Consider the following 23,602-nt stretch of genomic DNA (forward strand, 5'->3'; position numbering starts at 1 on the left):
CCTGAACAGGTCGCCAGCCTGTTGCAGGGCCAACACGGAGTGACAGACAACCTTTCACACTCACATTCATGCTCTCATTCACACCTATGGGCAATTTAGAATAGCCAATTAACCTAACCCCAGTAAGTGCATGTCTTTGGAATGTGGGAGGAAACCGGAGTACCCGGAGGAAACCCACGCAAGCACGGGGAGAACATGCAAACTCCACACAGAGAGAGGGAGAGGCCTGGGCCAAGGTGGAATCGAACCCAGGCCTTCCAGATGGTATTCTAACTGTGAGGCAGCAGTGCTAACCACTGCGCCACCGTGCTGCCCGGCAATGACTAATCAATTTAGATAATCTTTCAAAGTAACACAAGTCTCCAGAAGTGTTTCAGCATGGTTGCTGAGATATGAACTTCTCAGTTTGGCGGTAAAAATAAAGCAGAAAAACCCTGGAACCCGAGTAACTTACAGTCTGGTCCTCAGCAGGTCTTACAATGAGGCAAGATTGATGATAGTGATGAGTGTGGATGTGGACCCCAAATGCAGACTTGGACACATGAAAACTGGAAGTATACTTTTAATGAAAGGCCGTGGAAATAATCCAAAAGAAACAGAGTCCAAAATGTACTAAAATTTCAGGAAGTTCAGGAAAATCATTTGGAGAAAACCAAACACAGAATCTCGTCAAACACAAACACAGTGGTGGAGGGGTGACGATGTGGGCTCGTTCTGCAGCTATAAAACGTGCCCACCTTGCAGTCATTGACTCGACCATGAGCTCCTCTGTATACCAAAGTATTGCAGAGTGCAGCAAATGTACGACAGAATGGCTGAAAAAGAAAAGAATCAAGGTGTTTGAATGGCCTAAAGTCCAGACCTCGACCCGACTGAAATGCTGTGGCAGAAACACTAAGAGAGCTGTGCATAAACAAACACCCACAATCCTCAATAAACTGAAGCAACACTGTAGTGGGCCAAAATCCCACCACAACGTTGTGAGACACTAATAAAGTTATACTGAAAATGACTACTTCAAATTATTGGTGCTGAAAGTTGTACTATAGGCTACTGAATCACGGGGTATACTTAGTTTTTCACACACTGCTTCTGCATTTTGTCTATTTGTTAAATAAAGAGTGACCTGGTGTTGTTGTTTATCTGAGACTATATTTACATCATTTTAAGATCTGGTAAGGACTCAGTGATTTTATTTTATGATGTCCTGATATGTACTGATATGTAAGGTGAATAAAATACACACGCGTCCTCTATAAGTAATTAAGTAATAACTAAAATAGCTCAAACATTCAATAAAGTAAAACAAACTGAATAAAAAGGGCGTACTAAGATGGTAAAAACAAGCCCAGCAAATGTCCGATGTCATTAAAGTGACTCATTAAAGGGTGTCTGCGGTGTTGGCTGGAGTGGGGGGGTCTTTTCAGGTGCTGTTTGTTTTTTGTGTGTGTGTTTTTTCTTCTTGTTTTACAGGTGCAGCAGTTGGGGGACCTTTGTGTTTTTCTACTTGTGCTCTGTCCTCTTATTTTTATCTTTTTTTTCCTATTTTATTCCCCTTTTTCTTTTTTCTTTCTTGCTTTTCCCCTGTCTTTCAGCTCTGGCATTGCCATAATATGTTCACACTTATGTGAACAATAACACAAATGAATAAAAAAAAAAAAACACTAACAAGAGGAGCCTGTAGAGAATCTATAGAGCTCATCTTAGAAAAGCAAATATGTTTGGTGCAAAAAGTGCATTCAGATCATAATTCTGATTGCAAAAGCTGTCAGACAAGACAGGCTTTAAAAAGAAAAAAAAAGTGACTTGGGGGGGAAGCCTAAGATCGGGTGTAGCAGTGCCAGCGCTGGGAAAAGAATCACTTAGAAATATGCCACATAACAACTTGTTCTGTGAGGCTGTGATCAGCTGACCGGTGCTGTTACTGTGCTGATACTCACTGCTCTTTGTGGATTTAGCCAGCTGAATTTAATAAAATACAAGCACATGTTTCATGAGCTGTGTGGCTGATTTTTCAACCCACAGACTCTATGAAGCTGTTTTAAATGGTTCAATGAGTGAATTCAATGAGTGAGTCTAACCAGCATCATCCCCTCAAATATAAATTGATGTCTGCTACCCTTGATGTAACCTCACACTGACCATGAACACCATGTCTGCTCTGCACCAGTGTGACATAGTGCACGACTGCAAACTTCACCACAGTGCTGCAAACTAACCAACAGAGTCTGCACCAAATTGCACTGAACTGCTTAGTATGTCTGCTGTACTTTCATGCAAAGTTTGAATAACCCAAAATGTGTATTCTTCAATTTGCTTTGTAAGACATTTCACAGAAGCATAACTTCAGCAACACATGGTGTATACAGCCAACATCTGATTAAAAAGCCTTGATGTGAATTAGGACTGTGAGATTTAAATTTCCAGGTTAGCAAATGGCACATGCTGAGCAGCCTCTGAAAATAATCTCTCATCTTCCTCTCCTGTCCTCTTTATTACTTCTTTTTCCATCTCTGAGTGTGGCACATTAATGTTTTTGTGGGGAAGGGGTTCCCTCTCCCTGTGAAATGCAGCGGTTGTACCTTTAGTTTACAGAAACATTGTGTGACAACCTGCGCAGAAACAGTTTGTGTGTTTGCTGATACTTGTGTAAGTTGCTGGAAAAAGTTGCATTTGAATTTAACTGCCGTTTAACAAAGTTCGTGCTCGCTCCTCTTCTGTAGCTAGCTTAGATGCTGAGCTAAGTTCCCTACCGCAACTTTCCATTTTCATCATGAAGCATCACAGGGATGAGGAGAAAAACTCATGTACTGAGGGTGCAAGCAGGCAGTGCGATGTCATTATTTTCTTGTTACTGAGCACGTTTCTCCATGCCGTCACTGCAGCACGTGTAAAACTAACTCATTCAATGGTAACGTGCATTAATCTGCCTATCAGATTTAACTGCTGTCTATCTAAAGGTGCCAGCACACCTGGTCCACTTTGACCCCCTGAGTGTTTGTTACCTACAGTACTGTGAAAAGTGTAAATAAGACTATTAAGAGAGTTTAAATAACACGCTGATAGATGTTTTTAATATATAATTACTTTATCTAGCATGTTATCAGAGTTATTGCTAATAACATGCATGAATTATGAGAACCTCAGTCAAGATTTTTTATTATCTGAATGTTTTTATTTCTCTTTAGGCAAAAAAAAAAAAAAATGCAATTAAAATTTTGTTTATGAACCTATTTTTCATGGAGTTACAAATATGTCCACTCAGCTGGACACCATGCATTTGACTTTTCAACCAGAGAAGTATGTATTTAACACACCAGTAACAGAAAATAATATTGCATCTTCAGACCGACTGTCACTACTGCTAATATTGACTAATCCTGATTCTGTTAATTACATTCAAATAACAAATAAAAATGTATAAAAACAACTCCCCATGACTGGCCAATCAGTAGCAGTGTATGGGATGATGCACAAGCATCCACTGTGTTGACTGATATGCAACTATAACAACAAAACACAGGCATAAACAAGAGAGCAGCTTTGAACAGCCGTCCACTGTAGTGACCACTATGCATGAAAGGGTTAACCAATTTATGAGTGAACAGTGTTAGCCATCTCAGGTTAGCATGTTAAATGCTAACGTGCTAATTAGCACCAAAAACAAATGGAGCTCAGGGGTCAGGAGGGTCAGCAGGTTTGAAGGTAGGTCTGAACCAGAGTGGGAAGCATGGCTTCAAGAAAGTAAGTAAAGAGCTACACATTGAATTAAAACAGGTTTAAGGGCTACTTTGAAAAAAAAAATATCCATCTAGATGCTATATCAACATTTAAATTAGCTTAAATCCTGCTGGCTGACATGCACCAGCTCAGATGATGACAAACACTGCATTGAAATTTAGTTAAAAGTATTACTTTGATTAATTTGTTGTTTTTAGGGCTTTGCTGAGGTGGATCCATCATATTTTTTGTAATGACATTACTAGAGGAAAGTTAATTGAGCATTAAGTTAATCAAAAGGTTGCAGTCCATCCATCCAGTAGACCTGGAGACATTTTATCAAAAAAAAAAAAAAGGATCTGAAGAAAAATCAACAAAATTCAACAAAAACTAAACTAAAAGCTGAGACAATGTGTTAGAAAACATTTTAGTTAACTGAAATAAAAGTAAAAACTGCCCTTGTAAGTAACTAAAAACAACTAAAAAAAAATACTACAGAATGTCTCTAAAAGACTACATTTAAAAAACGCTGTCTGTAAGTGAAAATTTCAGGTAATTATCTCAAAAATTTGAAATTTTAAGATAATAACCCAAAATTTCGGCTTAGCGCTGCCTCACAGTTTTGTTTCATTTTGATTTCAGTGGAGGAAACACACCTTCATGCTTTAATGTTGTACTTTTCAAAGCCATCCTAAAACGTTAGCAAGACTTTTGTAGTCTTAATAAACCCACACAATTAAAGTTACCAGGCTAAAATTGGCTTTCAGGAAGTTCTTGTTGTTACTGATTTCCAGTTATTATTTGGTTCCTTCTTATTCTGCCATTCAAGTTTTTTATCTTTTGGATTGGTTCTTTGTATGTCTAGATTTTCAGCTAGATTAGTTAGACTTTCACCTCCCTTGATTGTCTGATTGTCTTCACCTGTCCCACCCAGCTGCCCCCCCGGGAGCCGTCAGTGTGTGCTTGTATGAGTTACCGTGTCTTTCTATTGCTCTTTGCTGTGTTGTACTGTTGTCTGCTGGCATGTGTACTTTCCTGTGTCATTCTCTGTGATTTGGGGTTTTGTTTTTCTTGGGTTTTCAGACTGTGTTTTGCCTCTGCGTTTGGATCCCCATTTTTGCACGCTCCAAATGTGACACCATCATTAAATGAATTGACTTGTTGCTCCTTTTTTCAAATCACTGGCAGAAAGCTCTGAAAAAATTATAACAGAGCTAAAGAACACCTATGTACTCTATTTAGTTTCTATTCAGCTGAGATACAAAGAAGTAACAATATCACAATAATGTGTTTGGTCACAGCATTGTGAGCACTGTTTTATGATTTATAGCAATTATTTTGCAGACACCTGGGGTTCCAATTTGAGAATCAATGCAGTATATGATAAGACATTTTGCTGACCTGTTGCTGGTGCTTCACTTTAAAAAAACAAACATGTGGGAACCACAATGTCAGCAGGATTCATCCTCTGATGACCATGAATTGCCTACAAAACTTCATGTCTATCTTTAAAGGGTGCTTGCTGTGTTCTTTCCAGTTCTATATTTTCCTTCTTGGACTCAAATAGGCTAGCTTTGCATGATTCATAGTTCAGAATAATCCATATTTATCTTACACTGGGACTCTATGCAGCCCTTCAGTTCATCCTGTTTGATATAAGCTGTTTTAACTCCTCTCCCTTTAAGCCCAAACTCACTTTGAGACAAATTTCTTGTGACTGGCTGAGCCTCACAAACAAAAGGTCTGAAGAACAGGTGGGTGGGGTGGAGCCATGTACCTGAGATGACCATATAAGGGGAATCCTTCTCTTTCACATCATACAGAGCCAAGAGTAGAAAAGAAACCGTTTGTCACTGGACTGACTAGATTGTCATCAATGGAGACATGCTGCTAACATGGCTAATAATCCTAAACTGTCTTCTGGTGTCTCGGCTTGTGCTGTTGCAGAGACTCAAACACTCTGGCGATTGTCCGGCTGTCAGATGAAGCAGGCTGTCTAACTTCATGACAGAATAAATCTGCTCCAAACCATCAGAATCTGAGTTTTATTGTTAGTTTGACTGCAGCATGCTGTCCTGGTGACTTCAAAGCTGCTTGTTTGAGAGTCTTTTAACCTTTTGGTTTTCTATTTTTATCTCCTGTCCTGAGTTTGATGGGGCAGGAATGTGTGGGTGAAAGGTCAAGGTGAGGGTCAGAGGTCAGAGGTTATGCTAATATGAGTGTCTTGCTTTTAAACCCTGAGGCAAGATACTTGCCTGATGTGGGTCTGACTTTGTGTTTAGTGTTGTTTTACCGACAACGTGGGACTAGTTGACTCCAATTCAGTTGCTGTTTTGGGCAAAAATATTTTATAAACACAACTTGTACATCAAATTGTTGCTTACTAGAGAAATTTTCCACTTTATTTCCCTTCTTTCTTCCCTCCCTGTGTTTCCCCTGCTGCTTGCTCTACCTTTGGCTGGTCTGACAGTAGAGCCCAGCAGAAGAGGAGACTCTGTGGTGTTTGACTGACAGCCAAGTGATGAGCGCACGGGGAGAGGGTTAAGGGTGAGGGTCAGAGGTCAGGCTCCTATGGAGAAGAGGTGTTAAGCACCAGGGGGACCTGCTAACAAAGTGGCAAGTAATAATCAGACAGAAATAAGTGTATCTAAAAACAGAATACAAAATAATAACTTGACGTCAACTTGACAGTTTGTTTTTTTTTTTTTTCTGACCTTTCTTCCTTTTTAACATCCACCAGGTTGCCAAGTTTGGTTCCATCTGTTTGGGACACCCGAGTGGAAATGCTTTTAACAGAAAATTTAAAAAAATCTAGTCCTTACCAGGTCTTTAAATTAGGTAAATCCAACCGCAGATGAACAACAACACATGGCGTATTACACCGGGTCATTATTTACCTAACAAAGAGCCAAAGCAGTGTGTGAAAAACTAAGTGCACCTCTTGATTCAGTAGCTTGTAGAACCACATGTAGCTGCAATAACTTAATAATTTTCTGGATGACTTTATCAGCCTGTCACATCATTGTGGAGGAATTTTGGCCCACTCTTCTTTTTGTTTCTTCAGTTCACTGAGGTTTGTGGGTGTTTATGCACAGCTCTCTTAATGTTTTTACCACAGCATTTCAATCAGGTTGAGGTCTGGACTTTGACCTTTTGATTCTTTTTTTTTTCAGCCATTCTGTTGTAGAGTTGCTGCTGTGCTTGGGATCATTGTCCTGTTGCATGACCCAGTTGTGCCTTCATGAACTTTGACATCTAACATGCTAACTGAGACCTGTAGACTCTGAGATGTAGCGCTTGGAGGTTTTCTTTTTTTTGTAGTTTTCACTGTTTTCCACTTGTGAATAATCTTTCTTACTGTAGAATGATGGACCTGAAATTGTTTGGAAATGGTCTTATAACCCTTCCCAGATTGATGAGCAGCAACAGTTGCTTCTCTAAGATCTTTGCTAATGTCTTTCCTCCTTGGCTTTGTGTTAACGCACACCTGACCCAAAGGTGTTCTGTCAGGTTGAGGTCAGGACTCTGTGCAGGCCGGTCAAGTTCCTCCACACCAAACTTGCTCATCCATGTCTTTATGGTCCTGCTTTGTGCACTGGTGTGCAGTCACGTTGGAACAGGAAGGGGCCATCCCCAAACTGTTGCCACAAAGTTGAGAGCACAAAACTGTCCAAAATGTCTTGTATGCTGAAGCATTAAGAGTTCCTTTCACTGGAACTAAGGGGCCGAGCCCAACTCCTGAAAAATACCCCCCCCCCCCCTCCACCAAACATTACACTTGGCACAGTGCGGTCAGAGTCCAGTGATGGTGTGTTTTACACCACGGCATGCAACGCTTTGCATTGTGCTTGGTGATGTAAGGCTTGGATGCAGCTGCTCAGCCATTGAAACCCATTCCATGAAGCTCTCTACACGCTGTTCTTGAGCTGATCTGAAGGCCACGTGAAGCTTGGAGGCCTGTAGCAACTGACTCTGCAATAAGTCCATGACTGGACTTATTGCACAGGCATTTTTATATATACTTGCCCATTTTTAGATTTCATTTTGATTTAAACAAAGGCAAAAATCATACAAAGGCATAATCTTTAAAAAAAAAACTGTACATGTAAAGTCAGAAGTGGGGACACCCAAAGCAAGACCCTGGCACAACACAAAGCATCAAAGCATGCAGAAACAGCATGAAAGGAGTGGTGAAAGTGGAGGTCAGTTGCAGAGTGCAGCAACTGTACATCTTTATGAAATTTACAACCTGGTGTTGTAGAAGGGTGTCGGCTTAGCCATAAGCAGATGTGAAGTGAGTTCGTCTGACTTTGTGGCCTGCTCGATCCATTATCATTTTTACAGGGTCGCTCCAGACGAACTGTATGTAAGACTGGCGTGTGCAGATGTGTGCTTTAGAAGCTTTATACCTCATTGTTTAAGAGTTAAGTGCTCAGCAGGTTTTAAAACTTGAACCTCTGAACATCATTGCTTTTATAACTAGCAGAGCCTTGAAGTACATCAGCAGTCTAGGTCCACATATAGACATCTGTGGTGCACATGCCTGGCTGGAAAAATTTTTTACCTTTGTGTTATTGGAGTGCAGTCAGCTTAAAAGCTTCTGTGTTTCCAGTCTGCACTGCCCTCCTCTTATTTATCTTGCCTTCCTCTCTATTAATTCATATACAGTGCTTTTTCCAGGCTCAGAATGGGCTTTTGGGTGGATGACTGACCACACTTTCACCCTCCTCTTTTTATTGACCTGATAAAAGGCTCTGACAAGGCCACGATAGTCAATATCATTAGCTTTTATTTTTATTCTCAGTCTTCTCTTTTGCCGTATTGGAGCTGGTGATTTTCCTTTTGATGCTGGCCTAAACCTCTTTTGGGGCAGCCAAAAATTATTATCATTATAAAGTAGTACTTTAAATGCTCCTCAGTATAAAACAAGTTACCCTCTACCTACAGCTTGAAATATCTGAGGTCATTTAAAGACAGCTTCACTGTTAGTTTTTCTTACACTAAATGATTCTTTGAAAACCAAATATAAACAAAATTTCAAATCTTGTGCATTTATGTAAACATATGTATACTTTTCTTTAGTTTTAAATATCATTATTGAGCTAAAAATCCAGAATAAACTGTGATTTTGCTGCTTTGGGAACCCAGTATAAGATCTTTCATCTCTACAGGTTTTTAGTAGCAGATCTGGCTGCCAAAGATCCCCTGCAATGGAGGCCAGAAGGAGATGATGAGGACATAAACAAAATAATAATAGTATAAAAATATATACATATAAAAGTTGCAAAGGAGAAGCTTTGTCATTTGATTGATTTCTTAGTGTGCACTTCTAAATGTGCTTCCAAACGCTCATCCTTGGGACTGCTTGTTTTATGTTTTTAGGTACTTCCCTACTCAAAACACTTTATTATCAGGCAGCTGCAGCATTTGAATCAGGTGTGTTGGAGCAGGGTCTGGGGTCATGTTTTGAAAGCCCTGAATAGTAGGAACCAATTTCTTGTGGGAGCGAGGGGACAAATTTGTTGATTGATATTTCAACAGCTCCCAAAAAGTAGGGTGAAATTTTTTTTCTACAAAAATAAAATAAAATCAGTGCTATAGAAGACAAAACAAGTTTTAAAAAAAAGATCACTAAAAAACTTAATAAAAGTCAGTTTTGGAGTAGTGATTTTACTTATCTGGATTTATTGGGACTGTGTCAGTCTTGCTAACATGGAAGCATTTAAGAAAAGCTGTTCAAGAACTCAAGGTTAAGTTAAAATGCAATTTGACTAAAATGATCCTGTGGTAGCCCAGTGATGGACTGGTGACCTGAGCAGCATGTACTGGGGTAGTATTGGGTCAAGTAGGGCCTGCAGTACTAAATTAGGTAAGCAGATAAGAAAATGTTGATACTTCTACTACTGCCACTCCTGATAATAATAATAATCATCATAATAATAATTAGACCGAGCTCATCACTTGCAGTGCTAGACTGTGGCCACTAGATGTCAGTCTACACCAACATTCAATCAATAGCTCCCCCTACTCTTCAGTCTTCTTATGCGCGCGCACGCAAGCACGCACGCATACACGCACGAGTAGGCATACTCATGCAAAGCATATAGCTCTGCTGAGCCAATCAGAACTTTCTTCTGTTTTTAGGTCCTCGCATCTCCCCTCATCGCTGAGCTGGCCTGTGGGACCAGCATGCACCAGCAGGGGGCGCTGCTCCTGCGCGCTCGCGCCGGGTCGTCTGCCTCAGCGTGAGTCTGGTCTTCTACTAGACACACACACACACACACACGCAGAGCAGATGATTATGTAATGTTTACTATTATTCCACTACATCTTTTGCAAAGCAGCCGCATTTGGCGTCCTCTGTGCAGAGGTCAAAGGTCACAGTGCATGCGGCATGCTTCAGAGTGATCGCACTGCCATCATCTCAAACTCTTTCAGTGTTCAGCGCACAGGTTCATCTCCACCACCGCCACCATCACCATCATCACCACCACCACCACTGCCTGCAAAGTTGCAAACGCGGGGTTAGCCGAGTTTACGCCAGGCCACGCCTCCACAGTCCAGCTGGTGGCAACACTCGTGATGACTTCACCGCCGCGCGCGCCCATTGGCCCCGAGACAGCGCGGACCTGTCCAATCGCCTGCCGGTGAAGTGACGTCAGCCGGGACTGGTCCCGTTCACTTCCATAGTAGTGGGCGGGGCCGAGAGGTTGCCGACGTCAGAAACCGCGCGGTGATTGGCTGAGAACGCTGAAAGTGAGCGTCTGTTGCTGAGAGAAAAGGGGAGAGGGTGAGAGAAAGGGAGAGCGGTTTGCGTCGGCTGCGCCACACAGACGTTTGAGCACCTCCTAAACTAACTTTTGAAAACAGCGCACTGGTTTTATGTGCGCTAGTGTTTTCACTCTTTGTGCGCAGTAATGACAACAACAACAACAAAAAAAAAGAAAACGGATGTGGGACGGACAGCAGGATTACAGCCGCGCTGAGGCGCTTCTATCCCGCTGCACCACACTATTTGTGGACAAGCAGAAACGGTTGATGCATTATCACCGTCTGCTCGGGGATGGCACTTGTGCTGTCAATTATGGTAAACATACTCCTTTTCAGAAGGGGAGGGGGCATTTGTGCCTTTCTATTGGCTCTGGGTCATTTGGTCCATCCCCTAGGCCCGCCCACATGCTGTTCCTATGGTTCCCAAAGCTCTCATTGGATACTGTAAAGTTTGGGACAGGACACCGGTCTGGCTCAGCATCCACTCCACCATTGGCTGGATCCCCCAGTCCGTCAAGCGGACTTTGACAGACCGCCACGCCCTCTGATCGCTGGCGTCGATGCTGATTGGCTACTGTACCTGTCAGCGACCTCTCATTGGTCGGCTAGCCCAGCTGTTAGTGGTTCATTCACCATTTTGTGACTGTAGTGGAAAAGAAGAGCGATAGTTTTTTATATCCTTGTTTGAGTTTCTGTGGGGGAAAGACATGTTTTGCGGAGGAAAAGTAAAGAGTGAGTCCAGTCCGCACAGCCGCCACTGCCGACAGCCAAGGGATGTTACCACGAGTTACGCGAGCCTCCTGATCTGCAAAATAAGACCATAAATCTTTCTCTGGCCACGGGGGAAAAGCTCTGTTTGGGTGAGTTGAAACTAAGTTGCCACACGGCAGTGAAGCTAAACTGACTTAAATTTTCCATTTTCAGGAGCTGCGAGTTACCATGACGCGACAGCCAACTGCCAACGGTCGGTCGGTCGGTTGTTCCGCTACCGTGTGAAGAAATGGAGTGACAACGCGAGGAAGTATCGAGAGAAAGGGGAGGGGTGGGAGGTGTAACAGCCTAAAAACTTTCTGAAATGTTTTTACCGCAGTCCCACGGACACCCACGGAACATTTCAGCTCCGTTTTAGCTGCGTTAAAACGGTGAGTTTAGTGTGGAGTACTTTTCCTTGACCTTAGTTTGCGAGTTTTGCGTGAAGCGGCGCTAGCGTAGTAAAAAAAAAAAGAGAGAGAGAGAGAGAGCGAGAGAAAAACAACCGACCTATTTGCAGCACTGCAGCTCAAATGTTTACTAACAGGCTCGTTCGGTGTTTAAAGAAAGCGCACTTTAGGAGGAGACGGATAACAGAGCGAATTACACCCAGTTTTCCTGTGGTCTGACTCACGGTGTCATTATTTGGGTGCTGTAGCCGCTACCGTTGCGTACTACGACTACTACAACCACCACTACTACTAACGTTACTGAGCTGCTTACTAGAGCGAAACACCAACACGAAAAAGATCCTGCTTTCCCCCCCCCTCACCCCCCAAGTTTATTTATTTTTTTAATTAAAGTGACTGGCACCATTAGAGGAAGCCTCCCCCGGAGAGGTTACGTGCACTCCAGGCGTTGTAGTGAGTATTTGCATGCCAAACATCGCTGTATAGGGAAGAATTGGGCCCGTCTACAGGGGACAATAAAGCGTCACTTGAAACCGGTTGTTTATGTTCGTTACCGAGGACCGTGCAGCACGGCAGACCGCCTGACTGTCTCGAGTCATAATACTCCTTTGACATTGTGTAGCGCCTCTCGTAGTACTCTGAGATCAGCGCAAAAAAAAAAAAAAAAAAGAAAGAAGGAAGGAAAAATGCATACCGTGATTTCTCGGCTTTTCCCTCGCCAGCACTCCACTTTTTTTGTACTGCAATCCGCAGTCAGTGTCGATGCAACCTTGACATCTCTGTCTAGGCAGTTTTTAATAGTTGTCATGTTTATCTTTAGGTATTTTTTCCAGTGGCAGGAATTTAATGCCTTTTTGACATTTTAAGTGCAGATTTCCTTTTTATTGTTGCACTTGTGTGGTCCTTATGGTGTATAGCTTGTTGAGCAGTTGGCCATTGATGTGGCATTGGCAGTTCTGCCATTTGGTCCCAAACAGGAACAGTCGCCTCTGATCTATGCTCCAACCTTCCTGATCAATACGGGCCAGGATGCACAAATTTCAGCCCTCCTTGTTTCTCCTTTATTAGTCAGATGTGTCATCCATTAAACAGCTGCCAGTATTCATACTACCTCACAATGGATGTGTCTGTAACATACACACACACCTAAAATACCCTAACAACATGTTTTTCTTTCTGTGTCATGTTGTCTGTTAAATCACTTCCCACTCACTCATGAGCTCACAAACCACAGCATGAGTGTGCGTAGCAGCAGAGAGCATCATCTTCCTCTTCTTCTTCTTTCTAAATTTCTCTTTATGTTTTTTTGGTGCTGTTTCATGTGAGTGTGTGTTCCCTGGTGACCCAGTTAAGGGCAAAGCCGCCCTGCCACACTGAAGTGTACGAGGGCCACGGCACGCTTCGCTATCACCATTGCACGTTCCTCCTTCTCCCGTGTCTGTCCCCATCACTGCAGCCCCTGCGCCCGCACAGACACCCATAAAATGCTTTTAGGAGAGGGATGAGCTGCAGTGTGTGTGTGTGTGTGTGTGCGTGCCTGGTAACTACGTACACTAGTACTGACATATGGTGCAAATGCAGTGCTGAACAAGATGGACTTAACCTGGACACAGCTGTATAAGCTCTGACATCTTGTGTAATATAAGTAGCTCAAATGCCCCTATCACACACCCGCATGCACACACGCACACACACACACACACACACACATCCCGTGGCATGTTGCGGTGGGGCATAGGCTAAATTCTCTATGACTTACTGAAATAAGCTGGCATCAAGGCAGATGTTTATTAAGGTTGTATATCCCAGTAATAAACACTGTACAACTAATTTTATTTTGTAGTGTTGACACTGAGGTGATGTAGACACATGCCTCGTCTGTGTGTGTGTGTGTGTGTGTGTGTGTGTGTGTGTGTGTGTGTGTGTGAGAGAGAGAGTGTGTGATGGGCACTCAGTTGCAATTTTAATCTTAAAATTCTTTTTTTTAAATTTATTATTATTGTTTTTTCTCTTTCATACGTGAGTGTGGATGAGTGCTTATACGACACAATGACTGTGTGAATGTGTCACAATATATATATAGGTCCATGGGAGATTTTAACGGGGTATGCATGACTGCACGGTGAATTCCTGAGAGAGCGTTTAGTGTGTGTGTAAAGTTTGGAGGAGGAGGAGAAGGGTTGCATTGTGAGCTCCTGTGTGTTTATTGGGAGAAACAGCAGCTTTTTGCAGTTTAAAGTGGAGTCCAGTCCAGCACCGTGGAGATGTTGATTTACAGCAGCTTTAGATTAAACCAGCGTATATTCTGCTATTGACCTGCTCTAATGCTGGAAGGTGGAGACCTCTTGAATTACCTAAATTATGACTGAGCCTTTTTCCGTTTCACTTAGATTCAGCATTGTATTTTTGGTCCTAATTTTTGGATTAACAATTTAAACTGTAAAGCAACACCCAGGAGAGGATGTTCTGAGTTTATGGACTTGTTTTTGGCATCGTGGATTATATATAATAAACACCAAGAGTTAAAGGTCTGCCATTATTTTCAGTTTAGGGGTGCACACCGAGTACGCCGTGTGTGTGTGTGTGTGTGTGTGTGTGTGTGTGTGTGTGTGTGTGTGTGTGTGTGTGTGTGTGTGTGTGTGTGTGTGTGCGTGCGTGAGATGCTTTTGATCTTTCAGCGAGGAATTAGGATGGGTGAAATGTTACAGTTCTTTTTCACTTTTTTATATGGCAACACAGAAATTATAGATGCATAGTGAGTAAATGTATACACTTTCACAAATAAAATTATAGTTCAACATATCTGTTATGTTTAGCAACATTTTTGTGTCATCTGGAAATTCAAAATGAGACTTAAAAGGAAAATAAGAGTTAAAAAGTTGCTTTCAGTCCAGTGCTAAATAAATACACCCATTGCAAACTTGCACTAAATACGCGACTCTGAGGTCTTATGTTGAAACTCCTCTCTTCTGCACATAATCTGCTGCGCTGTAGAGTCCCTTACAAGTTACAGAGCGTGAATACACACACATGCCTGCCACTGTCTTATCAGCCAAAGCCTAAAGCATTTTAGGAGGTCATTAGCATGACCAAATGCATTTTTCTGAGCTAAGATCAGATCCTCTCGAGTCATTTACCCAACCAGTCAGTCAGCCATTTGGCCCTGACTCCTTCTTGTCTTTTCCAGTACTCCACCATAACTGTACAGGACCAGCATTCCCAGTCCAGGCCTCAGCGTCTGGTCTAATGAAGGAGTACTTGGCCTGGGACTTGAAGAAGGAACATTCTTGCAGTTCTTCTTTGTCTGGGATGAACATTTTATAGATGAAAAATATAAAACTACAGAGAGCTTTTTAGTAATTAGTGAGCGAATAATGTATGTTTCCTTATACCTCTTTTTTTTTTTTTATTAGGTTTTGTTGCTGGTGTGTAGTGCACAGTATTTTTGATTAATAAGGTGCATTTATTTCCCTTTGACGCTCTCAAAGATCAAGCTACTTTTACTCTGAAAAGCAGAAGTTTGAAAACATTTCATTTAAGCTGAATTAAACAGTACTCATCTTCTTTTACATGCACTTAGTAGGAGTTTTGTAGATGGTGGCAAATACAGCATGCACGGATATAAATAGAGTGATGTATTCAATATGCATCTGCAGGAAGCCTCGCAGTTTCAGTCCATGTGTTAACCTTCACACGTGGCGCTCTTGCAGTGAAATGGCCATCATCGGTATCAGGATTTACTGTGGAAATAATCAAGATCTGATTATTTTGCGTCTATCAGTATGCAACAAAATAATGAGAACATGGAGTAATGGAAATGAAAGCATGCACAATAAATAATGTTTTGTGTTGAGGGCAGAGGTCCAAAGGCAGAGTCAGTGATGAGTGTGTGAAAGACTTGAGTTGTTTATTAGTCATTCAGGAAGAGATGCTTTTCTGTGCTGCAGGAAGTGGAACTGGTGTATCATACTGGGTGTTGTTTCTTCTGGCAAACAAATAGTTAATAACAAAGGTCACCTTATGTGTGTGTGTGTGTGTGTGTGTGTGTGTGTGTGTGTGTGTGTGTGTGTGTGTGTGTGTGTGTGTGTGTGTGTGTGTGTGTGTGTGTGTGTGTGACAAACTTTTCCAGCGTCTAGCACTTAAAGCCTGAATGTGTGTGTAAGTTTGCATCTGTATTTGTAGGAATTCAGGCATTCGGTCATGTTGGTGAGTTGCTGAGCTCTATCGAGAGGAGCACATATGCACATGTCTGCGTACGAGTGTGTGAGTGTGTGTGACTGTGCGTGCCATTGTATTTAGCCTGTAATCTTGCATCAGTGAGTGTGCCTGATCCTGTGCCAGCCTTTTAATTTCTCTCATTTTGGGCGTATCTTGCCATGGCAGATTATTCCAATTAAATTGTCTTTTTGTACAAATGTGTGCGCGCGCACGCGCGTGTGTGAGTATCAGTGTGACATTGACAAAAGACGACTGTGAAAGACTGAGACGTCGAGAAAGAAAGAGAGAGAGAGAGAGGGCCAGTGAGTGCTAGAATGACAGTGGAAATTCCCAGTGAGTCTACAAGAACAGCGTATCTGAGCAAACATCCTAACAGCAACATTCTGCAACCTCTTTCTCTCTCTCTCATGTTGTTGGGTGACCTCACCCAGGCCACTGCGAGCTTCGTGGCTCCTGATGGGAGTCAAAAAAAAAAAAAAAAAATGCTCGTTCCCAAGTTGATCACATGACATCAAGTCTGTAATGCTTGTCTTCAGAAAGCTGCCCCATCGCATGTTGAAGTAGCTCGAGGGAGTACAGCAGAGACCTGTGTGCGACTCGAGCGTGTTTGTGTATGCATTTAAAATTGAAGAGATGCAGGCCTCATTAAAGACTCTTTTTCTTTCTTTCTTTCTTTCTTTGCTGACCTTTTATTTTAAATCCCGCTCACGCAGAACTCACCAGACTAAACGTAACTCTCAGACATGCTTGACCAGGATTACCAAGGCAGTGATCAATCATAATTATCACAGTGTAAATTACTTTGTATCATTTACTATTAAGCTAACTATGAAAAGGTCTTGAGAAGAATGAAAAAGAATTATTGAGTAGCATTCAAATTGTTTTTGTATGAGATATTCTTCATAGGATGGTCATATTTTTAGGTTAAATATGACCATCCTGTGAGAATAAAAGCATTTTAAAGAGACTTCCCTGGAGTGCTTTGATTATTATACAGGAGAATATTGATATTTACAACAAGAAACACCACGTTCTTTATTTTCATCATTTTTGAAATATTGTTTATAATGTTGTAATGCATGTTTTGTGTTCTGAGTATGCAAACTCTTCAGGGATGTGGTGACATGTCGTCTGTAAATAACAGTATCGCTGTATTGGCAACAAGATGACATTTACCGATGTCAGTGGCCGGTTTTGTGTCAGTGACATCACTCATCACGTCTGTTTTGTGTTGAATAAATGTTCAAAGATACTGTGACCATAAGCAGGTATTTATTTATAATTAAGATGCCTTTGTTTCTTTTGTGAGGGATTAAATAACAAGAACAAAATACGCAGACAAAAAAATATTTTTATCGGCTACCAGCCAAATTGTTATCATAAACACTGGTACAATTTCAGTAGTCAGCACATCCCTAAAATTTTTACTTAAAAGCAAGCGCTCAGAGACGTGTACACTTTATGGACAAAAGTACTGGGCCACCTACACATTAGGATCCATTGGGGCTTGCTGTTCTTGTCCTCACAAACAGCGCCGGATGACAAAAGTGACATCACAGTGGTGTTATTTCGGCTGGTCGTGCACTTCTTGATTTTTTTGTAACCTTTGCAGTAACTGAGTCAGCAGAGTTTTGGCGACTTTTACGCACTCTGGGCCTCAGTACTCGCCGGCCTCGCTCTGTAACTTTATGTGGTCTGCCACTCTGTGGCTGAGTTGCTGTGGTTCCTAAATGCTTCCACTTTGCAATAATACCACTTACAGTTGATGTTGGAAATCTAGGAGGAAGGAATTTAATGAACGGACTTGTTGCAAAAGTGGCAACCAGTCACAGTACCCCATTTGAATTCAGTGAGCTTTTCCAAGCGACCCTTTTACAAATGTTTGTAAAGGCAGATTGTAAAGGAATGGCTAGGTGATTGATTTTACGCACCTGTGGCAATGGGACTGAAAACATCTAATTCAGATTAAGATTAAGAAGTACGCCCCAGTACTTTTGTCCTTATATGTATTTTATCCTGAATCAGGCAGGCATGGAGGGCGAACAGACTTCAGATACTGAGTCAACATGATATCCACCATACTCCTAGTTATGACATCATTTTTGTTCTCAACACTTTTTGGTTATGAATATAATAAATGACCACCTGTCTTCTGCATCTCCCTCTTCCTTTTCAGACTCCAATACAGAGGGAACAGAAAGAATAGGGGAAAAGAAAAAGTGGCGGAGGACAAGGAGTGCCTTAGAAGTAGAAAAAAAAAGGAAAACGCCGCACAATCTGCAAGACTTTGTGAGCAGTGAAGAAAAGATGAGGCCATTAAAGAAACACAGAGGGCGTTCTCCCCCGTTAACTAGAGGCAGAGGGGGGAGGAGGCGAGGGGGCTCTCAGCCTCCCCAAGAAAAGGACCCCAAAAGAGTCAAGAGGGAGACTCTTGTCAAAACCACACAAAACACACCCTCCAAACGCAAACACAGCCTACCCACAGCCGCCAACTCTGACAAAGAACCAATCACAAACAGCAATACCCCCACGAGGGAGGAGCCTACTGAACTGAGTAAACCTGTGGAATCAGCTGAGAAGGATGGAAAGCAAACTGAAGAAAAGACAGAGAAAGAGAAGATAGGGAGCGCAAATGGAAACAGTACTATGCCCACCGATTCTGTAGCATCTCCTACCTCTGCCCCTGCGCCACTCACCACAGCTACACCCGCTATAGCCACCAGTCACAGCCCCAGTTTAGGCTCAGTTTCTAGTAGGAAAACAGCCACATTTAAGGCTCGTGTACCCAAGAAAAAATACACATATGAGCACTTTGCTAGCAATGCAAGTGCTACATCTGCCATTCCTACCTCTAGCCCTGCTCTCGTGCATAACAGTTACTGCAATATCAACAGCAAAGTTAGTGATAATGTTAATACTCCCAATAACCATTTCAAGACTAGTAACAATGTTAGTAATAGCATTAATAAAAGCACTAATAGTAACACTACAAGTGGTATTAATATGACTAGCAACAGTTGTGCTGGGAGCCATAATAGTTTTATCAATAGCAGTAATAGCAGAAGTAACAGTTGCTCAGGTAATCAACCATCAGTGCTAACTGTGGACATTAAAGCTATAGAAGTAAATCATTTTGTCTCCATGGAGGATCGAACCCTCAGGACAGCAGATTCCCAGGAAGGAGAGTCCCAGTCTGGGGAACATGAGTCGGAGGGGGCCCCTAACTCAGTGCGCTCCTCCTCCACCGACACAGCTAGTGAGCACTCAGCTGACCTGGATGTGATGGAAGCACCAGGACCAGGTCTTCATCAGAAGAACTACCACATCCCAGCTCCTCTCCATAACTCGCACCCTAAAGAGCCCAATCTGTCCGAGGGACTAGCCGAAGCTCTGGCCAAAGGTATGAAGAACCAGAGAGTTCTGGCTCGCTGTGTTGCGAATGGTATTGAGGCTGCAAATGGTGGACGTTCATGCCCCCCATCACATGTGTTTAGACCAGGGGTGGTGCGTAGGGTGAGTGTGGGTGCTGTCGAAGTCCAGCTTCAAGGAGAGGAGACCCTTGTAAAATACCCTTTTCATGGTGGAAGCATAATGACGTTGTCAGGAACTGAGAGCACTGTGGATTTTATTTTGGATGCCCCCCCACCCGGCATGACACCTGTAGCTGTTGGGACCCAAGTGTGTGTGCCGTTTGGTGGAGAGGAAGGGGATCCTCTGCTGTACAGAGAGGGGATTGTTACTGAGGTGGACCCCCACCCTGGTGTCTCATTTCCTTACCAGGTGCTGCTGAGGGAAGAAAAAGAAACTCCAGGTGGAGGGGCGATAGAAGAGAAAGAGAAAAGGAATGCAAACAGCCAGGCTGTGTGGGTGTCCCGACAGAGCCTGAGATTACTCACCCCTCCTTGGGAGGTCTCACATTTAGATGGTGGGAGAGCAAAGGAGAGAGAGCGGGAGAGGGAAAGGGAAGAGAGGCAGCGGCGGGAGGAGATGGAGGTCGAGAGAGAAGTTTGCCAGCTCAGTATTGGAATGGGGGTACTGGGAGGTGGAGGAAGGATTGGTCATGGTTTTTCGCATGACGGAGTTATAGGAGGGCATAACTATGGAAACGTACATCCACCCACCCATTCCTCCACTGTGACTTCTAGTGTGGTTACCAGCACAGGTCACGGATGCGGAGATAATTACTCTGACCAAGAAAGACAGAAACAGCCAAACACACCAGAAGAAGATGTTGAGGTATCTCGTTTTAACATGGGCCACACTGTTGGTCATAAACCAAATCCTGCGACCTCTCAGCACAGCAACATCCTCTCCAAGTCCAGCGGCTACCCTCCCTCTTCCCCCCACCTCTCTGTGGTGAGGAGCTTGGGACCCCCACACCTTTCTACTGTAGCTAGTCCTCAGCCAATCCCATCTCCTGCCTTACTGGGGTCTGAAATGAACAACGCCACTTTAAACCTACCTCCATCCAAAACCACTCCCACACAGACACCTACTCCCACTTCTGGTGGGGGGTCCTCCTCTACTTCCTCACGCTCCAGGACTCCCCTTTCATTGGCTCAGCAGAAATACAAAAAGGGCGATGTTGTTTGCACGCCTAATGGTATCCGTAAGAAGTTCAACGGTAAGCAGTGGAGGAGGCTGTGCTCCAGAGAGGGTTGCATGAAGGAGTCTCAGCGCCGAGGATACTGCTCCAGACACTTGTCCATGAGGACCAAAGAGATGGAGGCTGCAGGTGGAGAGAGGGGAGGAGGAGGAGGAGGCAGCAGCTCAGGGACAGTCACCCCTTCTGACCTGCGGGGAAGAGCAAGCAGTGAGTTTGAGTGGGACGACACATCCAGAGAGAGCAGTGAGGCCAGCAGCAGAGGAGACTCCAGACCCCGATTGGTCCTCCCTTCCCTCCTCCCTCATGACCTGTCGTCACGGTTTGACTTTGATGAGTGTGAGGCTGCCACCATGCTTGTGTCATTAGGGAGCTCCCGCTCTGGCACCCCCTCCTTTTCTCCCATCTCCAACCAGTCACCCTTTTCCCCTGCCCCCTCTCCCTCACCCTCTCCACTGTTCGGTTTCAGGCCGGCCAACTTCTCCCCAATTACTGCCTCCCCGGTCCTACAACATCGGAGGCACAGGCAGCCCAGTGGCACAGGGGGAGGAGGGGGAGGGGGCAATAAGACATCAACCCCAGCTGGAGGAGGAGAAAGGGAGAGACACACTTCAGGCGTCCAGCCCACCTTCCACAATAACCTCACTTTTACAGTCCCCATGAGCCCCAGCAAGCGAAAGCCGGATGCACCTCCTCCACCACCCCTGCCCTCACATCACCACGATTACACACCCAAAACAGAGCTGGAGCCGGGAGATCATAACAACTCTTTTAGAGTGTTGTCCCCCCAAACGCCAGTTTCACATTCCCACACACACACCCCCACCTTCTCCCGACCCAGAGGAGTGACCACTCCCTCCTCCAGCAGGCCCCCATCCTCCACTGCTGTCTCCCCTCCTCCTCTTCTGGTGTCCCCAACTCCTCCTTCTCCTCTCACTACCGATGGAGGGCCTCGTCGTGTGGTCCCTGTTTCCCAACAGGCCTTGCGGGACTCTCCTGTCATTGTAAGGAATCCCGAAGTCCCACTGGCAAAATTTACAGAGTGTCCCTTGGGAAGAGGAGGAGGAGGAGGTGGCGGTGGAAACGAGGGAGGGAAGGAAAGCACTTCATCTAAAGACATCACCCAAACCCACCTTACTCCTCAGCCAGTTTCTGGACTCCAGGTTCCCGTCCCAATTAATGCTGCTGCAGCCACAGTACCCAATGGCACCGTCCTTTTACGCAGCCCGGCCCAAACTCTGGTGCTCGTGTCCCCGACACCATCCTCCCTGCCCACCGCTGACACCACCGCTAATCCCCTGCAGGCCCTGTCAGTTACCGTCAGCACAACCCTCACAGCTCCCGCTCCAAGTAGTACGGACAGCTGTGGGGAACAAGAGGAGAACAGGGGCACGGGGTTTGGTGGTGAGGTCCAGCAGCCAGTTCCCTGTCACCCCTCCCCTACTGCTCTGCTGCCCCTGATCCTGCCAGCGGAAAGTCTTCACCCCGTCCCACGAAAGGACATCATCATGGGACGTCCAGGCACAGGTGAGGATTGGTGCAAATGTGTGGGTGTATTTTGTATGTGAGGTCTAAGGGAAACGAGAGAAACTTTTCAGAAGGTAGAGATGTAAACTGCAACATGTGACTTAGACTCAACAATAGGAGAAAAAGGAGCTACATAGAATAAGTATGTTTATAGTATAATTTAACAATTCAAGCCAATCATAAAAATATATTTTTATAGATTATTACTCAGTGACAATGAAGACATGTTTTTATAGTCTACATATTTCCAAATTCAAAAGTTAAGAGCATGGATTTTCTCTTAAAGCATACACTGCTGGGTTTTTTTGTTTTTTTTAAACAGCAGTGTATGCTTTGACTTGAATCAAACTTTATTCCAACATGATTCATAAAATTCTTCTTTTGTATTTACAGTAGCAAAATTAAGAAAATATTATCCTCTGATTTTATTTTACGTAACAGCCCGGGTAGTTTTTTTAATTTTAACATTAGTGTTGTGATTAAAAAGGATGAGGGACTCTTAATGAATAATGAACACCATTTAGTATAAATTTAATTACACATTTTCAATTAAATTCTCCATAAAATTAAGTTTTTTTTATTTTAATTGCCTCCAATTGTTAAAGGGTATTCTTTGTTATCTGTGTGATTCTGTACCATCAGTTACTGACACACACCGTCAGCTCTGTATGTTTTGTTTACTGGCCTTGAACCTGCATGTTGACCAGCATTTTGCAATAAGAAACCAATAATTATTTCACACAGAAAATGAGACTTGGTAGAAATACAGTGACTGTGCTGCTAAATCCTGTGAAAAGTGCTGATGGGAAAAAAAAAATTCTTTGCATTATCTAGATTTCAGCTGAATACTACAAAATGAAGTAACATTTCAGTAATGACAAAGCTAAGGAAACAAAGGATAAATGCAGCTTTGCAAGTTTCTCTTTTTATTTTGTAGACACACACAGAGATTGAGATAGGGTTATTTTAAATCTGTAATTCTAAAATTACATTCTCCTGTTAATTACATGGTAAATTGAAAGGAAATGGCTTAGTAATTTATATCTTTCTCCCTCGCTATATATATATATATATATATATATGTACTATATATGTAGTAATTCATTCATCTAAACCGTCATCCATAAATCAGTCATTTTTTGAACACAAAACTAATTAAATTGCTGCATAATGTGTTTTTGGGTCTATATCATAACTCATCTGAGAGCAGATGACAGCCACGGTGCAGTAGAGGGTTAGATTCACATGGACATGCCACGACCTGAGTGCGCTGCTGCTCAGTGAAAGGAGCTCCTGTTAGCCAGCATGCTGTTGTCCCATATGGCTACTTCGATTTGTCTGTCCACCATCCTCACTTCTGCTGGTAACACTAAACTAAGTGCTAAAGCTGGTCACATGATCCGTGTAAGCTCTTGAACGAGCACATGTGAATCACCAGGTCAGGACTAGGCTTGTTGCAGGAGTCAATGTTGATGACTAGAAATTCACTACGGTCACTAAAATCACTCGTCAGCACTCAGTAAAGGCAATGAAGTATGATCCTTTGTGGGAACTCAGAACAGAGGAAATTTGGTGTATTTTCTAGACCATTTTATGTATTGTA

The 23,602-nt window shown here is 43.2% G+C and overlaps 1 protein-coding gene across 7 annotated transcripts in view; it reads left to right on the forward strand.

The window, feature by feature from the left end:
- The first annotated feature begins 3,614 nt into the window (after positions 1–3,614).
- cicb (capicua transcriptional repressor b) overlaps positions 3,615–23,602 on the forward strand; it is a 46,992-nt gene continuing 27,004 nt past the window's right edge. For 4 of the 7 annotated variants that reach the window (XM_030749317.1, XM_030749318.1, XM_030749321.1 and 1 more), the window contains exons 1-2: positions 3,615–3,705; positions 18,046–21,999. In XM_030749317.1, coding sequence (XP_030605177.1) covers positions 3,630–3,705; positions 18,046–21,999 — 4,030 coding nt within the window. In that variant the 5' untranslated portion in view covers positions 3,615–3,629. Of the gene's footprint in view, positions 3,706–9,880; positions 9,966–11,035; positions 11,352–18,045; positions 22,000–23,602 lie in introns of those variants that run through there. The other 3 variants (XM_030749323.1, XM_030749322.1, XM_030749324.1) reach the window with 3 other exon arrangements.

This window comes from Archocentrus centrarchus, chromosome 16 (assembly GCF_007364275.1).
Source record: "Archocentrus centrarchus isolate MPI-CPG fArcCen1 chromosome 16, fArcCen1, whole genome shotgun sequence".
NCBI lineage: Eukaryota > Metazoa > Chordata > Actinopteri > Cichliformes > Cichlidae > Archocentrus > Archocentrus centrarchus.